Source organism: Lactuca virosa, chromosome 6 (assembly GCF_052849685.1).
Source record: "Lactuca virosa cultivar CGN04683 chromosome 6, Lactuca_virosa_CGN04683_v6, whole genome shotgun sequence".
In the NCBI taxonomy this organism is placed as follows: domain Eukaryota; kingdom Viridiplantae; phylum Streptophyta; class Magnoliopsida; order Asterales; family Asteraceae; genus Lactuca; species Lactuca virosa.
The window spans coordinates 72,812,949-72,826,215 of NC_136431.1; the positions used below are offsets into that span (position 1 = coordinate 72,812,949).

At 34.0% G+C, this 13,267-nt stretch overlaps 1 protein-coding gene across 1 annotated transcript; it reads right to left on the reverse strand.

Moving 5' to 3' along the window:
* Window positions 1-9,424: 9,424 nt before the first annotated feature.
* LOC145118850 (Tetratricopeptide repeat (TPR)-like superfamily protein) lies at window positions 9,425-11,564 on the reverse strand. Its single transcript, XM_079054512.1, has one exon. The coding sequence runs from the start codon at window positions 11,180-11,182 to the stop codon at window positions 9,569-9,571; it is 1,614 nt and encodes a 537-aa protein (XP_078910638.1). The 5' UTR covers window positions 11,183-11,564; the 3' UTR covers window positions 9,425-9,568.
* Between the last annotated feature and the right edge of the window lie 1,703 nt (window positions 11,565-13,267).

Consider the following 13,267-nt stretch of genomic DNA (forward strand, 5'->3'; position numbering starts at 1 on the left):
CTGAAAGCCTTCTTGTTTTACCCTTAAAACTACATTGGTGTCATATATATACCCTCTTCTTAATGTCTTCCTCTCATGCAACTTGAGGCTCAAGAATTACATCTCATGTTTTGATTATATGTAGCTTTTTCAACTTCCTTTTATGATAAAGTGAAAACGATGTACAAAATCAATAATAATCACAACATATAGTCAAGATAAAAATCTAGTTCAAGTAAATTAAAAACTTTATACCATAGACATGGATACATCAATAAGGACATGTTTTTTATGAGTTGTTTCATTTCCTCATTTGTGATTCCAAGGACCTGCTTAATTTCTACGTATGTGTATTTTCATTTTTGCATATCATCAATGAGTAGTTACATGTGGATTGTATTTATTTCTACAATACCATCTTTATGGGCCGCCTTCCTAACTTGATCAATTGACACATTATTAATTGTTACTTCCCCCATCACATTACTTGTTGCTTCATCAATTTCCTATCTACCATCCACATTACTAGTTGCTTGATTAAATGTCACTTCACTATTTCATTTATCTTCTCCCACCGCCCGTTTTTCTTTTGCTTTAGATCCTATCTCAACACCTCTTAATCCTCTCCCACCACCTCTTGTTGAAACACCAATTTCTAGGGTAGTTTGAAAATATATTTTTAAGAAAACATTTTCATAATTCAAAAGTTTTAATGATAATATTTGTGGAAAACAACGGTCCTAATTCCATCAAAAACAACTCAGAGGTTTATATAAGAGCGATGTAGTATCAATCATGTATCAAAACAAAGATCAAGCACCATAAAAACCATGGCCTTCTAAAATGTCCCCACTACTCCTTCTAATCTCTAAAGTAGTCAACCTAAACACACATCAAAATAAGTTTAGACATAGAATTGTCTAGCAAGAATACTCAAGGTTGGCTCATTTGGAGTAAGAATATAACAATCTAATTTACTCGAATCAAACCTCCAAAAATCAAATAAAAACTAAATCAAATCACATTAGGGTTTTAATGATCCAACTAGAAATAAAAAGTTTCAATAAACCATATGTGACACCCAAAATTTATGCGGCCAAATAAAACTTTTTCATTATGCTTATTTAAACAGAGTATCCTTTTAAAGAATATATTAGTGCGAAATTTCTCCCAAAACATTTTCATTGTAAGATGATATCAAAATATTTTCATAGAAACATATTTCATTAATATTAAAAACTTCATATGTCAACACTGATACAGAAACATAAGCATAAATTAGTCATTACAGGCCTTACAACTGTTTATTATACTAATGGCCTTAAACTCCTTAAATCTCTCAGTAGAATTAAAATCATTATCTATGTGCGTTCTTACCGCTATGTGTGATACAAAGAAACCGAATGGATCAGGCTTGGGAGTCTGGTGAGTACATAGGGTTTTCAACTCACAATATAATTAGGTATTTTTAAATATATTTCATACCAAACAATTAACCTGATTAAAGATTCTCGTTATTCTCACTACCTGATCCAAAAATGATGATCTTGTTGGATTAAGGTGTCTAAGCTCATAACTAAATTGGTATATTCTTGTAATTAAAAACAAAGTCCTTTTTGGGTTGCCTTCATAACCAAAAATAGCTTGGAATGATATTAGGAGAGAGAAGAAATGATTTTTATAATATATATTATATGACTAGGTATAAGACCCATGTATTACATGGGTTCATTTTAAAGAAAAAAATATGAAATTCTAAAAATTTAAGAAGTTTGAATTTATAAGAAAAAATAGAAAAAATATCTCAAATATCCATGTTAAAAGTGGATTGAAAACAAATATGGTTCAATACATATCGATGGAAGGCAAACGGGCAACAAGTTGCGCCGCTAGTCCTTTCTGGATGACAAAACTAATTCTTTTGAAAACAACATCTATAACATTAGAATGCATGACTCATTAGACTCTGTTGAGGAGCTCCACCGCCTCTGGCACGAGAAATCCAAATGTATCAAATGCAAAAGGTACAAACACATTTAGATAAATAAACAAATGAAACTAATGAAACTTTAATTTAGAAATTTTGAAATTAGAAGGAAGTCAATTAATGAAATTGATATGCATTTATTATTACATTTATTGCAATTATTACATTTAAATATTATGTGGAAATTAATAAAATAAAAAAAACCATAAAATGTCATGTGGAAAAAAATTAATTGAAAATAACCACAAAATGATATGTGGCCAATCAATGAGAGTATGACATGTGACAAAAAGATTTTCATTTATTAGAGTAGATTAATATATTAATTAGAAACAAATAATTGATATGATAATTTACTATGTGATTAATAAATTAACATGAGATCAATAGTTAAATAATTAGCTTGTTCATTTATGTGATTAATAAATTAATATGAAATCAATAGGAATTAATTAATTATTAATCAAAATTAATCTAGAATTAATTCGGAATTAATTGGAATTAATTAAAGGTGTAATGGGTCAATTGTAATTGTCCAATAGTTGAACAAATGAGACAATTCTTGAACCATTCAAAGCATGGACAGTTTTGGGAGCACTTCTAGGATTTTTTGAAACCACCTGGTTACAGATAAGGAAATGATTTGAATTGGGATTAAATCTATTATTTAATTAATTTGAATTCATCTATAAGTTACCTAAACTATAAATAGAACTCTTTGGCTTGCAATTTTCGTTCATGACATTCCCAAGAAGCATATGAATGAAATTTTCTTCTCCTTCCTCTCTCTCTCTCTCTCTCTCTATCTCTCTCTTCTTCATTCTAGGGTTTCTAGGGTTTTGGGTGTGAGCCATTAGAGGCATCGTACTTTTGGTGCTTGCTTTATGAAGACTAAAAGGAAAGGATTGTTAGGTGCATTTCATGCACCAATTTTGTAGTTTTATTTCATAAAATTGCATTGAATTTAGGCTTAAGCTCATGCATTTTACATGTTTTTCGGGATTTTCCATGATATTATTTCACTCGCACACTTTTGTGATATTTCAGGGACTCTTGGAGGTGGGATCTCGCTTAGGGAGGTGAATAAAAGATGTGGACAAGATTTCAGGACTTACGGAGCACCGGGAAGGAAGATTTAAGGATTGCGTCCATTTAGGGAATTACATGGTCGTGTAAACTATAGCCATGAGTTTATACGGGCCGTGTAATCGAGCATACTTCAGCAACGTACTTTGAAAACCCAACCAATTTGAGCAGTCTACTAATTGCATTTACACATGTCGTGTAAACGACAATGTTAATATACGCGGGCCATGTAAACGTGGATGTGGGTTTAAAAGTAGTTTCTCATCTTTCTTAAAAGGGGGCAACTGATTTCATTTTCTGGTCTGTCGAATTTTGGAGCATTCTGGGTGATTTTCTGGAAACTTTTGGAGTGGATTAACACTTGGGAACATTTGGATTTCATTTTGTAAGAACTTTAATTTCATTTTCTACGTTTGTGATCTTGTTCTAATCATGTGTGGCTAGAACTTTAGTTTCTCCAACTTCATGTCTTGAATTCTTAGTTGTGATTTCAATCATATGACTTGATGTTTGCTTTCAATTTCTATCTATTGAATTTTATTTTGTTTCAAACGAATGTTTGATTCTAATTGTAATTCTTATTAGCCATTTGAATTAAGGTTAGGTCATTCAAGTTATGTAATTGCAAAATCCATAATTATTTTGTAAATTGGACTAGGTAACAAACACTAAACTGATTTATATTGAATGAATTTAGTGTAAATCTTATTCACACATTGTTATGCTCCCGGGCTTATGAGGAGTATTGACTATTGAGTGTTGTTGGGAACACATTCACATAAATCTCATTACAACCTTTTGATTTCTATCTAATATCTTGGTTAGACTTAAATTAGAAGGTTAGGTTATTTTCAAAGAGCTTGTTTTGAATTTGACAATGTGATGAATGGGAAGTGCTAGAGCTTGTTAGCACTTCCAAGTACCAACTTAGATAAAATTCAATAAATATCATCTCATCCATGGAATCACATTGCTAAATTGTCTTGCATAGAGTTGGAGTTCTTACAAATCTTGAATTTATTTCATTTAATCGATCATTTACTCATACCTTTAGTTTCTTATTTAAATCATTACACACAAAACCCCCTCTTTCTGTGGTTATTATTGTACCTTGCGCAAAAAGGTATAAACATTTGTCTCGTGTCTCTGTGTTCGACCTTTCTTACCTTGTATTACATTTTTAGTGCAAAGTAGCAAGGTTTTTGGAGTCATTTTGTACCGCTTTATTTGTTGGGTTTGACACACCTAACACGGATTCAAAAGTGTTGTTTGCCATAACAATACAAAGGTATGTAACCCTAATCTTATGTTTTTCGATTATAGCTAGGGTTCCCTAAGTTTCATAATACGTTGCTATTAATTGTAAAGACATAGATCCTTAGGTTGCATGTACCCTTAAGTGTTAAGAGAATTTCCGCAAGTATAATGATTTTGTAACCATAAAATTCCATCAGTGATATCAGAGCCAAAGGTATTACAATTGATTGTGCATGAGATGAACAAAAAAATTGTCGAAAAGGGCGTGCCGTGCTTTTCACTTTTTTAGTTTTTGTGCCCTTTATCTGCATAATATGAATGTAGGTTGCCTTTTAGTGATTATCTGGCTTGAACTGTTAAAATCCGAATTTTAATATGCTAGCTATGATTAAAACCCTAATTCGAATTTTAAGGAGATAAATAAGGAAACCCAAAATTAGTTATAAGATAGTTAAATTGAATTATCCTTTATGGATTTTAATAATACATTTAATCAAATGATTAATTAAAATATAAATATTAAATTTATAGTTGGTTAAATGATTTAATTAATTTAATTAAATGATTAATTAAAAGATAAAGATAAATCACAAACTGGTTTAAAATATTAATGAACTAATAGTTAATTTAAAATTAAATTTAAACCTTGAAGATTTTAAAATGTTTAAAATACACCCTATACATATATAAAATGTTTAAATACTATATGTATAACTAAAAGTCAATCAAATCAATAGTATGCCTCATTCATGAAGCCACACTCTAAGAGATATAAGGAAATGACTTATAAAATGACCGTTAAATGAATGTCATTTTCACCCACCGCTTCTTTTTGTGGTGGATGACCGTTTGTCGAACGGGTTTGATAGGACATAATTACATTAAAAGTATAATGCTATAAAGTACTAGAGCCTTCTAAAATCACAATCTAGTTACTTAGGTGCAAGCCAATGATCATTAGAAGAATGTGTGTCGTATTCTCAAAGGTGCAAGCCAATGATTTGGTTCTTCTGTCGCTTCCAAAGTCATATGGTCAGTTCCTTGAGAACTTTCATATGAGGAATCTCGATGTGACCCTAATTAATCTGACTCATATGTTGATAGTTGCTGAAGCATACATTCTTGAGAACACACCTAATCCAACAAGATTTTGATTCGTTTACCTCTTAACGACCCGTACCGCTAACCATTTTATTAAAATGGTCGGGTATGGATGATCACCGATAAAATCTGTTTATAACCCACTCCATATAAATTTTAGAATTATACATTTATATTGTATACTGTTTAACATTTAATTTTAATTCTAATCGAAAGTCCAAAGGGCAAAGGCCAGAGGCCAAACCATTTTACCTAGGACTTGACGACTTGACTTCTAGACTTCCAGTCTTCTACCGAGAATCATGATGTCATTTCATTTATATTTCATCAAGCAATCGTCAGTTCCATTTATAAATCATTAACAATCATTTATTCACTGGAAGAAAGTTTGCAATTGCTATTCTCTATCACTTCAATCGCCAGTTAAAAATCAATCGAAAATTGTTGCAATAGTGATTTTAATTCCAATCGAAAGTCCTCGAGTACATAATGTGCTATCTAAATCAACATTTGGTTTATTACGAATTATTATTTTTTTAATTAAACTGTAGTAGACATTTTTTATTTAAGAGATATTATTTTAAGAATTAAGTAAAATGTGTTTGATTATTCAAAAAAACCTTGTGAGTTATGGAGCGGGTTTGGATTGGATTTTGAAATTTGTTAAAAGGGTTTGATCAATGTTGATTCGCTCCAAACCCGCTCCATTGTTAGGTCTACTGTGACATCCCCATTTTTACGGCCAGAAAAGACCGATTTTGTTTATGCTTTGTTTAAAAATCAGAGTAACATTTTAAATAAAAGTGTTGTGGAATTTGTTCCCAGAAAAACATGATAAATACATTATCAAAGCATTTCCGAAGAAATGTATTTTTATTCATTTTTAAAACATTTGGGATATCATCGTCAATACAGAAACATAAGCATAAACAGAACTTACATTCATTTACACTAGTGATCTACATCTCTTTTAAATCTCTCAGTGTAAAGTAGCTTCATATCGACACCTCTGATACAAATAAGCTTGAGTGGGTCAGATTGGGAAACCTGGTGAGTACATAGGGTTTTCAACCCACAATAATATAATCATTATGTTTAATCATCAAATAATCAATCAACCCAATTACCCATCCCCATTATCTTATTTACTCTTAAGGATCTACCCTAAGAATCGACTATTCCTCGTTAATTCATTCCTAAGGATTGTCCTAAGGAGTAGGCACGAAGTCCATTGTTGCCTATGACACAACTGTCAAGCACATCTGCTAGTTCTATCACTTAGGCGCAACTGCCAGAATTGTGACATTCTCTATGTGGCGCAGCTGCCGGTATTGTCCTTCGGGCACAGCTGCCAGGGTTATCTCGTTTATTGACAGTATCATTTTTGAGAGTCCACTCGCAATACATGTCAATGGGTTTTTAGAGTACACCGGTGAACACATCGTTCACAACACCTACAGGTTGCGAGCCTGCTAGTGTTCCACTGGACTGTCTAGAATAGTCCGTGGTTGTCATCCATACTCTGCTAGATGACGGGGCCAGCATTTGGGTAAAAGGCTTCTCACATCGTCCACCTCTCACCCTCACCCCATGGTATATTTCACCTCTCACCTCATCATCTGACTCATATTTCATCTACCCATGTTTACCCAACATATTTTGTAGATATAAAATATATATGCAGTTTAAATCATTTAAAACATGTATAAAATTGTTCATCCAGCATAGATAGCAAGTATACAGATAAAATTCACACATAGCACGTAATTTATATTAAATACTTCATATCTATATGTAAGATGAAAGTAACTATGCACTCACCTGATAAGGTGGTCACTCGGTACTCGGACAGCGCTTCGTTAATCTTAAAACAATTTCCCTCGGACAAAACCTAGTATCATTACCACTAGAGTTTAGTCTAACGTTAACCGCGACTAATTAATAGTCTAGCGATTATTACTATTATATAAGCGTTAAGAAATACTCTTATATAACTCATAATAACAGCCCAAATAATTATTTTAAGGTCCTAATAATGTTACTATATTAAAACATAAGCTATACTAAAGATAGGGTATGCATAGCTCACTTACAGCGGGTTTTTCGCAAAACCGGGCTTCGTTGGAGCAGCGTTCCCGAGCCGAAAGGCTCTTTTCTCGGAGCCGTCGGGTGCTTCGGGGCTTCCGCCTCGTGCTAGGGAGTTACCCTAGGCTTGGGGGGGGGGGAGGGGGAGGGGGGGGGGGGGGTTTGGGGCTTAGAGAGAGAAAGTAAAGAGAGAAAATGAAGATGGATGGTGTGAAGAATGAAGGGAACCCGACACCTCTATTTATAGGTTGCCTGGGGTGTCACCACGTCGTGGTGCCTCTCACCACGTCGTGGTGTTGTGTAGGCTCCAAGGTTTCACCTGGTGCTGACACGTGGCATCGCACACAGGGTGGAAATCAGCCGATTTTCAAAAATTCATAACTTTCGCATACGAGCTCCGTTTTCGACGTTCTTTATATCCACGCGTAGGTAAAAATAAGATCTACAACTTTCATTTTGACTTCATCGGCTAATTCTCGACCGATCTTAAATTTAACAGTATGAGGAGATTATACTGTTAAATGTCCGCGTAAAATTCATAACTTCTACATACGGACTCTGTTTTCGTCTGTCTTTTTACCATTGAGTTCCTATTAATGATATATTCAACTCTCATTTAGGTCGCGTAGGCCAAAAACCGCTCGATCTAAAATTCGAGTTTCGGGCCGTGCACTGCTATGCTAAATTTTAGAAAATTCATAACTTCCTCCTACGAAGTCAGATTTGAGCGTTCTTTTTTTTCTATGTTCTCGGATTAACGTATACTACAACTTTTGTTTAGATTTCTAAGGTAAAAAGTCCTCCATCGTAAATTCACTATTTACATCTCCCGGTGCCGTGCCGGTTTTGCCGAAAAACTTCGACGGGTCATAACTTCTTCGTTATAACTCGGATTTCAGCGTTCTTTATATGTACGGAACCATTGTAATATATACAACCACTTAGAAAAGATTAAGCCTTCTAAATAATCTTCCATCAAAAACTCATTTTTGATGCTTATTGTCTCTAAATTGACTAGCCCGGATCTGCGGGCGTTACATCTACTACCACCACCTCTAGTTCATCTCTCACGGTTCCATTTCCTCTAGTTAAATGGATAACATCAAGGTCCAACCTAGATGTTCTCATTTTCTTCTTTGGTTGGTGATAAAGGATAACCTTCGAATGAATTTTCACTGACACTTTGTTCTTCATCACTCTCATGGTCTCTTTCTACTTCATCAAGTTCCTTGTTATAATCATCATGGTCCTTTTCATACTCAGCACCATTAGGAATGATGTTGATATCTTCATCCCATAAAAAAGACTACCGTTTCAAATAAATTTGAGGTTCTTTATAGCAATGAAAATTCATCTTGTCTAAACAACTTGGAGGTTAGCGAAGAGGATGCTAAGGAGGTCCTTCCAGACTAAGGTGAGAAGGCAAAGTATATAGAATCTGATTCTTGGAAAGAAGATTGTTTGAGCATCAGTCACGACTTGTATAACTACGTTCTAGTGACCATGGATGATGTTGTCCCTATATTTAGTTAGTCTTTAATTATAGGATTTTTCCCCTTTCTTTTGTGTTCCTAGTTTCTAGAGTTTGGCTTATGGCATGTCCCTTATCTTTAGTTTTTGTTTTTTCGAGTGTCTTTTCACTTGACGTTTGTACTTTTATTTTTTGTTTTTTTTTAATATAATTTACATGAGGCTTTGTCTTCTATATTATAAAAAGTGTTCAAGAAATCATCATTGCCATCGTCCTTGGCATATGCTTTAAAATCGTCTTCCAGTTCAACATCTATTAGATTATCCCTCAAGTCTTTGTCTTTGTAGTCATCGTAAACATAATATTGTACACTTTCTTGGTATGATTCATCCATTAAAGAATCACCGCAATGTAAAAATCAAAGGGATGTAACAATTTTTAACTATAAAAACTTGTAAATAAGGTAAGAATATAGAGACTTAATGAAGATTTTCATGTATACAACAACTCATTAAATAAAAGGGTCTAATGGTAGAGCTCAAGATCCATGTATACAACAACCCATTAAATAGATTCAATCAAAAGCATCAAACATGTTGTAATTATGAATTGCTACATTTGATTTTCATCCATTCATCCAGCCTCTCTTCTATCTCAGGCTCAGGTAATAAATCTTTAGCCTTCATTTCCACATGATATTTATAAGCTTCCTCCAACATCCCATTCAAAAAAAGCCCATGAATCCGGGCCACATAAGAACTCCGATCAGGATCCAGCCCATTGCTAATCATCTCATTCCAAATCTTCGACACATTTTCCAATTCCCCCCATCGACTGAACTTTCTAATCAACATGGCATAAGTGTCATGATTCGGGCAACATCCCATTACATTCATCTTCTTCAAGATCAAAAGAGCTTCTTCAGCTGTTCTTGATGCCTGGAAAAAAGCATGGTATGTTCGAACTGTAGGGAGCAATCCTCTTTGCAGCATTTCATCGAGCACTTCACGAGCATCTGTAGATCGTTGTGCTTTACAAAGAGGCATGATCAAGGAGTTGTACGTGATTGAATTTGGAGATATTCCTTTCTCTTCCATTGATTTCATCAGATTGCGTGCTTTAACTACAAGCCCGGATTTTGCAAGAGAGTGAATCACAGCGTTGTAAACCTTTCTATCGGGATTAATATCTGATGCTATCAACTCATCAAAAATCTTGATTACTTCTTTCGTTTCACTGGATTTTGAAAAGCAAGTTATGATAGTTGAATATGATATAACATCACGATGGATCCCTCTGTTGTTCATTTCCCACCATATTCTCTTCCCTTCTCGTGGACTGCAGATGATGTTACACCATCCGTTGAGGATGATGTTGAAGCTTTTGGTTGTTAATGGGTAAACGTCTTTGTTACAGAGCATCAAACTCTCAGCTTCTTTCACGTTTTTGTATCGACAAAGAGCAGAAAGAAGATCTTGAAACGAATTAATATTAACCTCGAAGTTAAACTGTTTATACGCATAAAAGGTGTTGATGGCCTTGCCCACATCATGAACAGCACAATACCTTCTGATCATGATCAATAAGGTGTGAGGAGTCACCATTGATTCTCCGCCATTCTTTCCACCTCTCTTCATTTCATCAATCAATGTCCAAGCAGTATCGAATCTTCTCATTTTACCCAGAATACCGATCATGGAATGATACTGGCGCAAAAAATGTGCGTAATCTGGCTGATTGCCAGCCCAAAGAAAGAATGTATACGCCAGTTCCCAATCGTTCCTAACTTGTGAAAGAACTTCAACCACCAGCTCCGGCGAGGTGGCCACACCACATTTCTCAAGATTGTTCCTCAAAGCAATACAACTTCGACCAGGTCGCTTGATTATCTCCATTATCAATCCAGTTTCTCTTTCAAGTTCAGTTTTTTTGATAGAATCTTTGGAGGGAACTAATCTCTCGCTATCATTTTCTAACTCCTTTTCATCTGGTTCATCAGAATCTGAATTTCCTACACGGGTGTAAGTTGAGGAAGAGAAAAATATTGGAAAGCCATACGGTTTAATTGAAAAACCATTAGAGGATATGGACGGATTAACATGTTGATAGATAAATTGCGTTGAGCAAATGACAGTAGGAAAAGTTCTTGAACTGGAATTATTGTGATGCGAAAGTAATAATAATGATCGCGCAAATTGTCTTCTGAAGTTCCACATTCCAAATGTAAACCTAACTCATTCAATTAGAAAAAACGAAGATGGTTTTGGGAAAGATCGATTTGCTGAAGCGGGTCTAAGTCGAAGAAAGCAAGATGCAGACATGAATAGAAGCAGAGTTACTAAAAGGAAGAAAGGAAACACACACCAGGTGTTTGAGAAAATGCCTCCGAAAGACTCCTCTTTTAAACCAAGTTTTATTGTAAAATTGTAATAGGAAAAGCGGAGGGAGTGCACCTTGTCAATTGTCTTGTACACTTTTCCACATTCGCCCCCAAATTAATCTCCAATAAGAAATTTCCCCCAATTATTTAGCCATTTACTCATCTATACAATAACAAGTTAACAACACCAATATGCAAATCCATGTGAATAAGGTAAAGCGATCAGAGGTAGATATTCGAGCCTTTACTGAAAGATAGGGAGATTGTTTTCATTGATACAATGACTTCATGCATATGAAATGTTAATCTACGGTGGAGAATAAACACGAGCCTTGATAAATATATATAATGATGTATGAATAAAAACAATTTATAATTAGTTAAAAATATGATGTGTATATATCTATCCGTTAAATTTTGCATAAACTATAGAGAATTGAAAGGAATGTTGCATACACGGTAGAAAGTTAAATGACAATCTATTATATTTTGGAGAGTTTAAAAATTGAAAATGAACTTTAAATCATCCATAATATATTCAACTCTATAAAGTTTAATGGATTTTGAAATCAACATTTCAATTTTCATATAACTTTATTTTTTAATTCTTATAATCCATTCCGTTAATAAGAGTTTAATGGATTGTCAAATCATCATACTATTTTTTTATCATTTAATTACAAATGATGATTTATTCTTTAATTCAACCATACAAGATTGAACTTTATACTATTAGATCATCAACTTACAATTGATTCAACTCTCATTCAATGTCACACCATCCATCTATCTTCTTCATTCAACTTTCATTAAACTTGCATTGTGAATGTTCTTCGGACCCTCATTCGATGTCACATCAACCCTCTATCTCCTCCATTCAACTTTCATTAAACTTGAATTGGGGATGTTCTTCCTCAACCTAAGTAGTGAATTGTCAGAGCATACCATTAACATTAGATATGAGCTTTTTAATCGAAAAACCGAACCACTTAGTGGTATTCGGTCAGGTTCTTAGTTTACTGCTTATTCGGTTTTCGGTTTTTCGGTTCTGGTTCCGGTTCTAAATACCTTCTTAGATAACATATTTCTTAGTATAACCAAAGCGAACGGAATCGAATCCGGCTGGAACCGGTTAGTAGTATTCGGTTCTTAGTTTACGGTTTATTCGATTTTCGGTTTTTCAATTTCGGTCTGGTTCCGAACCAGTTTACATGCCTAATTAACATTAACAAATAAGAAGCTTATGCAAATTACAAGAAAAAAAAAATATAATACACAAATACAAGTTTAAATTTAAAAGTCTATAACGACTAACAAGTGCTAAATCTATTTTAGTCTAGACGCCTCTCCAACATAGATAAATAGTTCATATAAGGGTGGATGGAGTCGTTGGGGCATGAGGGATTTGGGTTGGAGGTACCGAGGATATCACTTGGATCATCATTCCCTCTCTTGTTGTACCACATATTTTCATGCTTCAGTGGATAAACTAAGGTGTTTCATTATTTCTTAGCTCAAGCTTTGGTTAGTTATTTTTCATACATGAAAACTTGTACTAAAATGTGTTTGGTTTGGTAGGGATGAGGATTATGGATTTCCATAACAGAAATCCATTTCTTCCTCCACCCTAAGATGCCCAAGAAACCAAGTGGAAAATTACTGTTTTAATAATAAAGTCCTTTTGATCAAAGTATTGAAGTAAGGGAAAATTACTCTTATACTTTTTGATAAAAAGAAATTACCGTTTTTTTTAGTTCATAAACTAAATTATGGGTTCAATATCTTAATATTCATGTCAATTGATGCGTGGATACCGTTTACATTAGCTTTGGGGTCATTTTGTAGTGTATCTATAATGTAAGGGTATAAATGAAACTTTCGCACTATATGTCGGTTTATAGGTTCCATTTGCCTTGTAAAA

Excerpts from the sequence above, each read along its gene's own strand:
- LOC145118850 (XM_079054512.1), bottom strand. The coding sequence starts at position 11,182 with ATGTGGAACTTCAGAAGACAATTTGCGCGATCATTATTATTACTTTCG.